Source organism: Bidens hawaiensis, unplaced genomic scaffold, assembly GCF_021521415.1.
Source record: "Bidens hawaiensis isolate Kalapana, Puna unplaced genomic scaffold, B.hawaiensis_p1.1 tig00029163_1, whole genome shotgun sequence".
In the NCBI taxonomy this organism is placed as follows: domain Eukaryota; kingdom Viridiplantae; phylum Streptophyta; class Magnoliopsida; order Asterales; family Asteraceae; genus Bidens; species Bidens hawaiensis.
Window position 1 is genome coordinate 1 of NW_027494811.1, and position 12,397 is coordinate 12,397.

At 32.6% G+C, this 12,397-nt stretch overlaps 1 protein-coding gene across 1 annotated transcript; it reads right to left on the reverse strand.

The window, feature by feature from the left end:
• Positions 1–2,885: 2,885 nt before the first annotated feature.
• Positions 2,886–5,344, reverse strand: LOC143578351 (casparian strip membrane protein 1-like). The gene is made up of 3 exons (XM_077061953.1): positions 5,029–5,344; positions 3,278–3,401; positions 2,886–3,170 (listed from the first exon to the last, which is right to left on the reverse strand). The coding sequence occupies exons 1-3, from the start codon at positions 5,331–5,333 to the stop codon at positions 2,955–2,957; spliced, it is 645 nt and encodes a 214-aa protein (XP_076918068.1). The 5' UTR covers positions 5,334–5,344; the 3' UTR covers positions 2,886–2,954.
• Between the last annotated feature and the right edge of the window lie 7,053 nt (positions 5,345–12,397).

Genomic DNA, 12,397 nt, shown 5'->3' on the forward strand with positions numbered 1-12,397 from the left:
TCGTTGGCCGTTCAATAAAAAATAGCAATAATAAATGGGTGTGAACTAGTGGATTGAGGCGAACACAACATGTTTAGTTAAATATGCTTATGGTTAGACCTAAAACTGGCTTGAATGTCTTTAAGATGAACTCAAATGCGTGAACTTTATGTTAAAGTATATGTCATGTGTTCATGTCATGTAAAAAAGACAAGTGGATAAAGATATAATCATATTTAGTTATAATAGCCTCTGTAGTTTATGAAATGAAGTCACTAAAATAATAAGGTTTGGAACTTTGGATTGAATGCTACAACATGCTTATTAAATTGGCTAACTCGTTTCATAAATGAATTGACTTAAACATGACAAGTTAATATATGAGTTGACCTGTTAATCCATTTAAGTTTAGGGTGCTGCTAAATGTACCCTCATCTCATCCATTTTTACTAAACATACCCCCTCCTTCAAGTTTTACATTAATACAATTTAGGCATTTTATTGTTTCTTTTGTCATTTTGTTATCTTTTATTATCATTATTATTTTTATAAAAGAATTTTTTTTCTATTATTATTTAACAATGTTTTTTCTATTTACCCCTTTAGGTATATTTACAAGCCTTTAATAAAAATATATTTTTTCTTATTTAGAAAATTTTTTTTCTTATATGAAATACTTTGTTTTTCTTGTTTTAAAAAAAAGTTTTTTTTTCTATACTTGTTTTAATCTTTTTGGAGAGCTTTTTTCTTTTTAAATTAAGAGATAGTTTACATTTTTTTATAAAAATAATATTATTTTCTATAAATAAAAATGTTAAATAACATAAAACTTGATAAAAAAAATTGACTCTTTTCTCAGGTAACATTAATCTCATGTATCCACATCTAACAAATAAAATCAAATTGTTTTGAATACATTTTATAAAAAATAAAAAAAATAAAAAACTAGCTAGAGAAAACATACAATACTTTTAATACATGTAAAAAAATAAACAAACTTTTGATAAGATCTTAAAGAAATAAAATAATAAAATAAATAACAAAAATATATAAAAACTGTAAAACAAAATTAAAATTTAATAGTTTTTTGTTTAATATCTTGAGAGAATTATAAAATAAGAGGGACCAACATGCCAATTACAATTGTTAAGGGAAAAGAAAGTTCAGGGGGATGTATGGATAGCAAGGGAGGGGGGTACGTTTAGTATGATCCTTAAGTTTAATATCTTTTAAAGCTCTTAGATTTTTAAGAATACTAACATTTAAAGCTTGGTAATATGATTTTTTGTTTTTCTCTAAGTTAATTTATTCTCTTCAACTATTGACCAAGAATTAGGATTAAGAATGTAATACATAAGGGTCAACTAGTGTGATTAATTTTTCTCTTAAACTATTTAGCTAATATACATTCAATTTAGAATTTACACATTAATAAATTAGGATCAAGAAGGTAATATATATAGTGGGGTGTTGGTTCGTGCAGGGCATAATGCATATTTTAAGTTATATGTATCCAACTCTTTATTTAGAACTATTTTACCTTAAAGGTACTTTTTTTAAATGATCAAAATACTCATATAAATGGATATGAACCAAATATTTTAAAGTGATAGGAGGGGCATCTCGTCTATTAAATAGGTGGATTCGCCAGTGCATTTCAACAACTATATATTACTTGTCTTCTCAAATCACATCTTTAATGTTCAACTCTCTTACAGTTAATAATTTAATTTATAGTTAAAAACTATTGATAATGAAATAATAATTAAAATTTTAAAAAGACTTCCAACAAAAAAAATGTCAATCCAAAGTTATTAGATGCTTAAATTGTTTACAACTTTATAAACGACCAAACAAACATAAAATCAGTTGAACTTGTCACTGTAAACAGAATAAACACTAAGGTTGTGTTTGTTTTTGCTTATAAAGTCTTCAAGGAGCATACGTCTGCATGCGCACAGACATAAGCTCTTGAAGATTGTTTGTTTTTAATTAAAAAAATATCTGAAAACTGCTTTTATGGTCTTAAAAAACAAGCTTTTTTCACCATCTTCACACATCTTCACACTTCTTAACATCATACCAAGTACCAACACTCATTGTCCAACATCACCACCACCCACCGTCCGCCACCACTACCACCATCCACCGTCCGCCGCCACCCACCACCCACCGCCAACGTCCGCCGCCGCCACCACCCACCGCCACCGTCCGCCGCCACCACCACCCACCGTCTGCCGCCACCACCACCACCCAACACCACTGTCAACCACTCACAACCACTACCGTTAACCACCCACCACCACAACCGTCCATCACCACCACCACCCCCGTCGGCCACAACCACCGTCTACAACCACCACCATGCACCACCACCACCCACCGTCCGTTGCCGCCACCAACCGCCACCACCACCACCCGCCACCGCCACCACCCACCGTCCGCCGCCACCACCATCCACCACCACCACCCACCGTCCGCCGCCACCACCACCCATTGTCAGCCACCACACGTTCCACCACCCACCACCACAACCTTCCATCACCACCACCCATCGTTCACCGCCTACCACAATTGTCTACCACCACCCACTTCCATAGTTCGTACACCACTACCAATTATTTTAGCAGTCTACAAACGTTAAATAACTTTTATCTACTGTAATATATATGATATCTAACTACTTTTCAGCTTATGCAGACGATATCTAGTTTATAAAACAAACAGTATTGTATTTTCAGATTGCAGACCTTCAGAGCACATCTTCAATTGTAGACATTAAATCAGATGAAATCAGATTGCAGACATTTTTTGTCTTAAAAGACAAACAACACCTAAATTACAATCCAATCCATAATTACCCATGTTACATATCAAATCCATACAAACGCCCGACCAACTACAACTTTCAAGCTCAATAGCAAAACATAAAACAAGACAATTTAGCTGTAGAAAAAATAATCACACAATTTTGATTAGTTCCTCCGGAGAGCGGCGGCAGATAGCACCACCAAAGCCACCAAAATCAGCACAGCAAGGAAGGAACCCACCACTGCACCGCTAACACGTGGGCAGAAATCATTGAACTGCTGGCAAAGCGCCGGCCAATTGGTTTTTGTGTTTCCATTGTGTGCCAAGTATACAATGGCAGCCGCCGCAGATGCAGCCGCCATGGTTAAAGCCAACGCTAGCTGAAAAACCAAAACGTTACAATTAAAAACATGTGACAAAATAGCAAGAATATACGTTCACAACAAAATAATTATTATTATCATTATATAATAATAATAACAAATACCGTGTCGAAAATAAGGAGCAACATCCTAGCTCCAATTATATGTGGGCGAACTATGCAAACTATCGAGAAAGGCAAAGAGAGCACGAGATATGCACAAGTTATCGCGTTTCCTGCTAAGAAAAACCTACATAAAATCGATCGATTGAACATTCAATGATTAGTTATTCATATACTAAGAATATATTTTTTAACTAGTTTGAGGCCCGTGTATTACACGGGTAATTGTTGAAAATTTTAAATTTTGACCATTAAATGAAATACATTCAAGAAATTGATTATATATTGTTAATACAATTACAATTAAATTAAATAAATTATATAACTAAGATTACACAAATATGTTACAAATATGTAAAAACTTCCTTTTACACTACAGTTGTGATTATATTAGGTGGTATACATTGTTTATCAAAAATCAAAATCTTTAGTCCATGTCTGCTTCTAACTATTAATAAAGTAACATATAAGCATGCTTATAACTCTTGATATAACCATATATAGTTGCACGGGTGACAAAAAAAGGTTCTCCAAGTACATACCAACTCTAAATAAATGATAATATATATCTATGATACTAATAAAAAAAATATTCATACACATAAAATATCATAACTTATAATCAATTAATATGATGTTATTTGAGAATATCTGCTCATGTTTATAAAAAAAACATGATTATCTCAAAAACCAGATACCTGAAATTTGATGATATAATCATCCTTAGAATCTTTACAATTTGAAATTAACTGATCATGATAAATTTGTTGTCATTAATATTCTGTTTATGACAAATTTTTAATTAACTTTATATTTTACAATTAAAAATTGTATAATCAAGCAAAATAAAAACCGAAAATTTAAATATAACAAAAAGATATGTTTGTTTCATGTGAATGTAATTGCCAGAAAAATGAAAAATACACACTAACATTAAAACCATGTTCAAATAATAGTGATTATTCTGAGTTAGAAAAATATTAGAAGATTTAAAGTTGCATAAAGTGAATGTAGTGATTCTTATATATAATCGTTGAAAGTAGGGCTGTCACGTTTACCCCTAACATGAAACCCAAACCAAGAAAACCCGTACCTGAACCCAAACTAACCCGACCCGAGAAATTCGAACCCAAGAAAATACTAACCAGAACCTGAACCGAAGTAATTTGGGTTGGTTCTTGGGTCGGAATTCTAGGTTTCGGGTAAACCTGAAAACTTTTAGTTTTAAAATCATATGTATTTTTAGGTATTAAAGACGAAGCCTTAGCCGCTGACGTTATCAGGATTTAGTCCAAGTTGATTGTTCTCATTCCACATATTATGAATCGAATGTTTATTGTTTATTATTTTGAATATAAACCATAATAAACATTAATTGTATCTTTTCAATCCATATTGAGAATACTTATTATATGTAGTAATGAATTTAGTTGGAATAAACCTATAATTTTAATGTCATATATTGAAATGACTTAAAATATAAGGCCCGTATATGAAAATTGGTTAAAAAAAGATAAGGAGGGCTATGGTTTTGACAAGTGACAAAAATGATAGGCTTTTATTAGAAGAGATAGATTACATTTAGTTTTATAGTTGTTGTAACCAACTTTACAAAAAAAGCCAAGGTGGAAAATATTTTCATTTTCATTTCCAAATGGTCAAAATGAAAAAAGAAAACCTATATTTACGCTAAAAAAACACAAACTATTTTATTGACCCGGCTCAATCTGACAAAAAAAAAAAGGTTCACTTACGTGAATGTTGGGAAATCATCATAACTAGCTTGGAACTGGAAAAACTGAGTGAAAAACGGGAGGTTTTGGCTAGTGGTACCCATAACCGCAGCCGCAGCAAGAGTAGTAGCAATCGCACATATCCGAAGAATAAAATCAATAATACCAACACCTCTTTTCCACCCCGCAGCTGGTGGCACTGGACCGCCGAGTCTTATAGTACTTGTGGCTGCCGGTGGTGGAGCCTTTACTGACTTGGAGGATTTAACCTCCCTCACGGGGATTGCGATATCACCGCTTTCTTTTCCTGAACGACTCAAATCCATTGAAGAAATTTAACTAAAGGATATATGTAAAGTGAGAAATGTGGTTAAATATGTGTATCAAATGGTTTCGATGAATATAAGCATAGGATGGTGTGTTATATATATGTGTGTCGTGGGTTTGTTTTAGTTGACATAAGAGTTTATACTAATTAAGATAATGAGTAAGTGAAGTACTTTAAGGTTGAAGATTAGAGAATATGAGGGAGTTGTTGTCGCTAACTGGTTCCACTTCAACCACAACAAAAGGTGGTTATGATAGAAAGTGTACATATAAAAGAAAGAATCTTAAACCACTTTGTGATAGTTAATTTATACTTTTATTGATGAATTAGTTTTGACGAGTGTGTTAACATATTAACTATTAACTAATTTATAACATAGTCTTGAATGTTTTAAAAACCGGTATTTTACTTATACTGGATTGAGCTAAAAATGGTATAACCGGTTGAACCGGGTTATATCGTGTGGTTCAACCGGTTGATTAGTTTACCTTATAATTTTCTATAAATATAACTGAAATCCAAAAATAAACCAAAACTAAATGATTCTTATAACAAAAAATAATCCAAAAATTAATCCATATTTAAAAATACTGCAAAAACACTCAATTTTAAACAAATAGTCTTAAAGTTTACAAGTTTCAATGTTAATTGTTGGGTTAAAAGTAAATTTAGAAAAATATGGGCCGCAAATATCAAACATTTCTCGGGCTTAAAATCGGTTTGCCGGTAAAAACCGGTATTTTAGACAAAAACCGTCGGTACGATGTTCTAACAAACTAGTCAAAAATATCGCACTCAAAATACCGGCATGCTGTGAAAAATCCTGTTTAACCGATTCAACCGGCCGGTTTGAACCGGTTTTTAAAACACTGGTCTTGTGTAAAAACTATATGTTGATTCATTATTACTAACTAGTATAAAGCAAATCTTTGCCGCCACAAAGTAAAATTAGTACGTTTTTGTATTTCAGCATATAGTTTTGAGCATTATGAATAGCTTTAATGGTGGCCTAATGGCTATTATAATATCTGTGAACTCCTTTATTGGTATTCCATTTGGGTTCGAGTCTCTAAGACTACATAAGGTAGTTTTTGTTTTTAATGTTCATTTTTTTGTTGGGCTCATGGCTGTGTGTTGTCGTGTTTTTTATAGTTCCGGTATCATAACGAAAACCTACCGAAACGTAATTTTGAATTTTTAGTTTCGGTACAATAACAAACGTGACGGAAACCAGTCGAATTTTCGTAGACTCAACGCCCGGGATTGACAATAGTCGGGTTTTACCAACGCTGAACTTTTACCAACCGACACCACCCCATTGGTCTTTTTTTTGTTTTGTTTTTGGTTTTAGTCCCGGTTGTGCACATAACCGAAGCCGACCGAATTCACCTCGATTTACCACCTCAACGCTTGGAAGCGACAACACCTGGATTTTACCACCACCCGGTTTTACCGACTTGCTCGGCGCAACGCGCCGGGTAAACCTCTAGTTGGAAATAATATGAGAAGAGAAAGACTCAAATTAAAAAATGTGCTTGGTTGTGAAAATTTTTTAAACAATCAACACTTGTTAAAAATAATTAGAATTTAAAGGAATTGAAACTTAAACAAATAAGAATGTATCAAAGATTTTTGAATTTTAAATGAAGTTGGTATACAAAAAGAAATAGGCAACTTCATAGAATAGTAACTAAGTTTTCAAAAATGTTTCAATTATATCACTCAATTTTGAAAAGTGTTACAATTAAGTCACTTAATTTTCATATTTTTATTAAATTAAAGGTTTTAACATGTTTTTTTAGCGTTTTTATTTTTTGTTTCACATAGGAAATCTTTTTATCCTTTTTTTATGTTGACGTTGAGTAGCGACGTAAATTTTATTTTTTATTTTTGAATTTTAAAATAATTAACGTTTTTTAGTTTTTTTTAAATATAACTACATATATTGCAAATTCCGACCCCCACATTTTATCCTCCATTTCTTTCTTGACACACTCAAAAATCGGTGAGACTCGATTTGAAGATTTAATGATCTAATATGAGAAAAATATGCATGAGTGACCTAATTGAAACAATTTTGAAAGTCGGTTACTATTTTATGAGATATTCCCCAAAAAGAAATTGGAATATGTCACTACAAAAAACACCATCTACGGGTTGTAACACCACAACCACCTACGGTTACTATGGACAACGAATATTTCCAATGCTTGTTTTCCATCGATAATGATTCAGCTTTTTTTAGCAAGAAGGGTTGGAAGATTTAGCGATGGTGTGGTCGGAGATTTCATTTGCTTTGTTTGATTTTGTTCACGTTTTGAAAGGATTGTTGTATTACTTTTAATGAAGGAATTGGAGGTAATTCGTTCTTATTTCAATTCATTTCCGAACCAAACTCATAAAAAACAAAATTAAGATATTAAATACAACAAATCTACGAACCAAACACATATTTAAAAATACAACAAATCTCCCCCTGTTCCCAGTTGATGAGCCATGCCCGGTCTGTCGTAAGGTTTGTATAGATAATTTTGGTGAACACGCTGTTCATTGCAAAGAACTCCCCGGGTTTAAATATAGACATGATTTGGTCAGGAATGTCCTTTGTGATGTGTTAAAACGGGCGGGAATCTCGGCAAGAAAAGAGACTCCTGTGAATTTCTTGTCGGATTCACGTGAAGGAAGGTCTACTCTCCGACCAGCGGACATTCTTGTGTTTGGATGGGTTGGGGGAAAGCATTCTTGTGTGGACCTTACTGGGGTGTCCTCTCTTGTCGGGCTTAGGGACACCGGGTTTCTTGCTAGGCATGCCGTGCTAAAGGCAGAAGCCGGAAAAATTGCTAAGCACGAGAAGGCGTGTGTGGAGAATAAACATGCCTTCATTCCTTTTGCTTTTAACACATTTGGGTCTTTTTCCCCTGATGCTGCTGCGTTTCTAAAAAGAGTTCAGCGAGTCGTGCATAGTAACTCAACGACGCCGAAGAACGATAACTTTGTTTTCAGTAGGATCGGTTTTTCCATTCAAAAGGGGGTGGCGACGCAGCTTGTTGCCCGCTTACATGCCTCTTTATTGTAATTGGATCCTTTTATTTTTAATATTTAAACCTTAAAAGTTAAAAAAAAATGAATGATATTAATTAAAACTTTATTGAATTTCGAAAAAATGAACACATCAAGAGGGTAATTCACATAGATAACTTCCGTTAATTGCAAAAGTGCAAAAGGACTTGTATGTAACATTCTATACCCCTTAGCACGGTTATTGAACATTTACTTTAATATGGTAAAACAAAAGATGTTTTAGTATACATGTTTTTTTATTAGTATACATAGAACAAATATCACTAAGTGTGGATAGCTGAAATAGTTATAGCTAGTGTTTTATTTCCCTGGCGTTCAACTACTAGTTTTATAGTATCAACGTTTTATGTAAGAGAAAATCATTTACTCGTTTTTATGTGTGATATCTCTTTGGCAGGGAATAGTGCCATGTACTTTTACTCATGTATAACTTTTACTCGTTAACTTTTACTCATGTATAACTTTTACTCGTTAAATCCTAAACATGTTCATTACATACACATATAATAATACATAAGAGAACCTATACATTATATATATCACATGACACAATACTAAAATACTATGCAATTGATGAAAAAAAAGTATAATGCTTGAATAAAAGTAGATACATTAATCATGTATCTTCGTATGTAACGGGTTAATAAATGATTTGTTTACACAACTATTATATAAGAATAACACTAATTAGAAAGGAATATATCGTGATTTTCAATTCATTTAAATAAATAGGTTATATCGACTATCGTGGTCTTTGTTTTTCATTAACATTATCGCCATGTTAAATGTCAATCTTTGTTTTCTCTCACCCCTTTACTATTTATATTTGTTACAAGTTCTAATACATTAGATACAACCATTTCATGCAACCTTTTAAATGTTATATAAAGTCCTCTAAAAAAACTCAATTAAACTTTAGCCTTTTAAAAAAGTTTTTGGGCAATCATAAGTTGACAAGTGTCTTATTCATAATTTTTTTTATTTTGTTTTTTATTTTTAACTTTTAAAATATAACGTTTTATAAAACTCTGAATACACCATTGTAATGTGTTTTTATTTTTATTTACGTTTGATGTAACTTTCGTTTAAAATAAAATTGTGCGTGATAATGTACACTTCATTAGGAACTTATGTAAACATTAAAACCGTATATGCATCCCATGTCAATTTTTATCATGCTTCAACGTGATCCGATATATCTTGAATTGGTTTATTTTCTTTTTCTTTAAACTTGTTCATGTTTAATGCTAGTGTTTGCTTATGTTCTTTATACAAATATGAATTATTAACGCCCTTCGCAACCTCGCTGTAATACATGGGTTTATGTAGACGTATTGTAATATTAACTAAGTTTTTGAACACACTAAATTTTGTTACCGTTTAAAAGGTTTGCTAACCATATAAATCACATTTTATGTAACTTTATATTGATATTGTTTTACCATGTTTGCACTAGTAATTCAATGTTGGAGCGTCACAACGCCCGGGTCTTATTTCTCATTTTATTTTATTAAACATAAATTATGAAAGGGGAATGAAACATAGGTTTCATATTTGATTTCCGGATCTGTTTGATTGTTGACTTGTTTCTGATTCGACGGCTGCAATAAGTTTTTATTTAATTTTTTGGCAGCATCAAATTTGGTGTTGCATCAGGAAAGCAACCTCCATGACACCCAAAAACACCAAGTACTTGTGAGTTGTGGTCACAAAATCTTATTAATAGTTACAAAATTTTGTTGCAACTTGCCACAATCATATTCAATGAGCAAAACGTTTTTCTTTTTATAAAAATTGAATAGCAGACATTGATCATCGACTCGCTCATACGTCATCAACGCCGAGTAGTCATTAATTTTTGTCCAAATTATGTTAACAATCTAGTGACTAAGTAGACACGTTAAAGTTGAAACTATTTGTCTCATATTCTCTATAATGATTAAAATGGCATTTTTAATGATTGTTTTCGGCTTAGGGATCGCTTCCTAAGGATATTTGGTACTTGATCGTGATAAAGACTCTCGTGTTAGTAACCAGTGGCGGATCAATGGGTGTTATATGGGATTGGCGCTGACCTGTTTGCGAGGAAGTGGAGCAGTTCCAAATTTATGGAGTTGCTGGAATGCTTCATGAGGTAACATTGTCCTCAAATCTTGATTAATGGATTTGGTCTCTAGAAGGTGATGTAGATTTAATAGACAGTTTGGTTCGTAAGATCACCGATCGCTCTATTCTACCAGCAAGTGACCCATCTAGTAGATGGAAAAAAGTCATAACTAGGAAAGTGAGTGTTCCATCATGACGGGTGTTAAAAGATCGGATTCCTACTCGTTCTAACTTGCACTCTAAACTCTAAAGGTATTGATATCTTTATGGTTTTGTGTTCGTTGGATTGACCTCTTGAAAAGTGAAGCATGCTAAAAAGTGCTTGGTTTAGCTATTGCCATGACTAGAGGTGTGCAAAACCGTTTTTTCCAAAACCGAACCGGTTTGGTCAAAGCCAGGTCAAAACTGCTTGACCCAAACCGATTTGGTTTAGAAGCCAGTTTAGGAGCAAGAGAGGTTGACACGGTCCTGCTCGGTTAGGTTTAGAACCGGTTTTTCCTCAGGCCGGTCCGGTTTTAAAACCAGTTTGGTAGTTCAAAAGGGAAACTGGTACTAAAGCCGGAGGTTTAGGACGGTTCATGAGCCGGTGAAACCGGTTGTTTTGTACACCTCAGTCATTACTACTTGATGGGTGCCATGACAGATGACATTTTAAAATTAATATTGTTTTTAACGTTAGTTCACAACATTCAGAAGTGTACGTGTTTTGAATTGCCGTTAGTTACTTGTTCTTGTGGTTTGCCAATAGAATCAAGAAGATCAACTTTAGTTGGGTACGTAGAGTGGTTCTCAAACCCTCTATTTTACCTGTAATTTCGGTTAGTCTCTTGCTAGTCTTTTTTTTGATATATAAATATATATAATATAACTAGTTTAATCCTCCCGTGTTACGGGAGTTTATTCAAGTTTTTGTTTTAATCATTTTGTTATTTTATGATGATTTATTTTATTTTTTAACATAGTTTAGTTTTAATTTAATACATATATATTAGTTTGTTATTATATTTTTTAGCGTTTGAATTTTTTTCAATTGAGACGTGTGTGGTTTTTTAGATTTTTAACGAAAAACATAAACGGACACAAGCATGTTGATCTTTTTAAATGAACAAACATGAACACAAATATTTGTCTAATGAAAAAGGGGATGTTAATGTAGTTGACAACAGTGGGTAGTATCGGAAGTTAATCGGCGGTGAAGATGATATAGACCGGCAACAGAGAACATGTAAAGGAGATAAATTAAATTAAGGTTTAATGATTGTGTTTTTACCAATAAATGAGATCTTATAACCCATTTGAGGGTTATTAGGGTTTGGTAAGACTCATAACCCGTGTAAATTATTGTGTGATGATTAAGGGTTATTTTACATATAAATGAGATGTTATAACCCATTTAGGAGTTATCCGGGTTTGGTGAGACCCACGACCCGCAAAAATTATTGTTTGATTATTAAAGAGTTTCATAAAGATATGAGATGTTATAACTCATTTGAAAATTATCCGGGTTTGGTAAGACTCATAACCGTGAATTTGGGTCAAATGCATGAGAAGTCTCCATTTAGAAATCAAGCAATCTGGTGGCTCTAGAGAATGTGGGAAACAACCTAAGAGCAACACATAGAATTTCATAGTAGACAATTATATAGATAGTTAGATTTCCTTGTTTGAAAATAATAATAATAATAATAATAATAATAATAATAATAATAATAATAATAATAATAATAATAATAATAATAATAATAATAAAGACGTTTTGATCATGTCAGCATAATAGTATATAGTTTAAACTTTAAAGTTGCAAACCATAGTGTCTTGACATTAAAAAGTAAATGACAGGGAGAAAGATAAACACGTATACAAACAATTAACAAT

Excerpts from the sequence above, each read along its gene's own strand:
- LOC143578351 (XM_077061953.1), bottom strand. The coding sequence starts at position 5,333 with ATGGATTTGAGTCGTTCAGGAAAAGAAAGCGGTGATATCGCAATCCCC. Across the intron at positions 3,402-5,028 it reads GATGATTTCCCAACATTCAC|GTTTTTCTTAGCAGGAAACG; the intron begins GTAAGTGAACCT and ends GATTTTATGTAG. Across the intron at positions 3,171-3,277 it reads TGCTCCTTATTTTCGACACG|CTAGCGTTGGCTTTAACCAT; the intron begins GTATTTGTTATT and ends TTGGTTTTTCAG.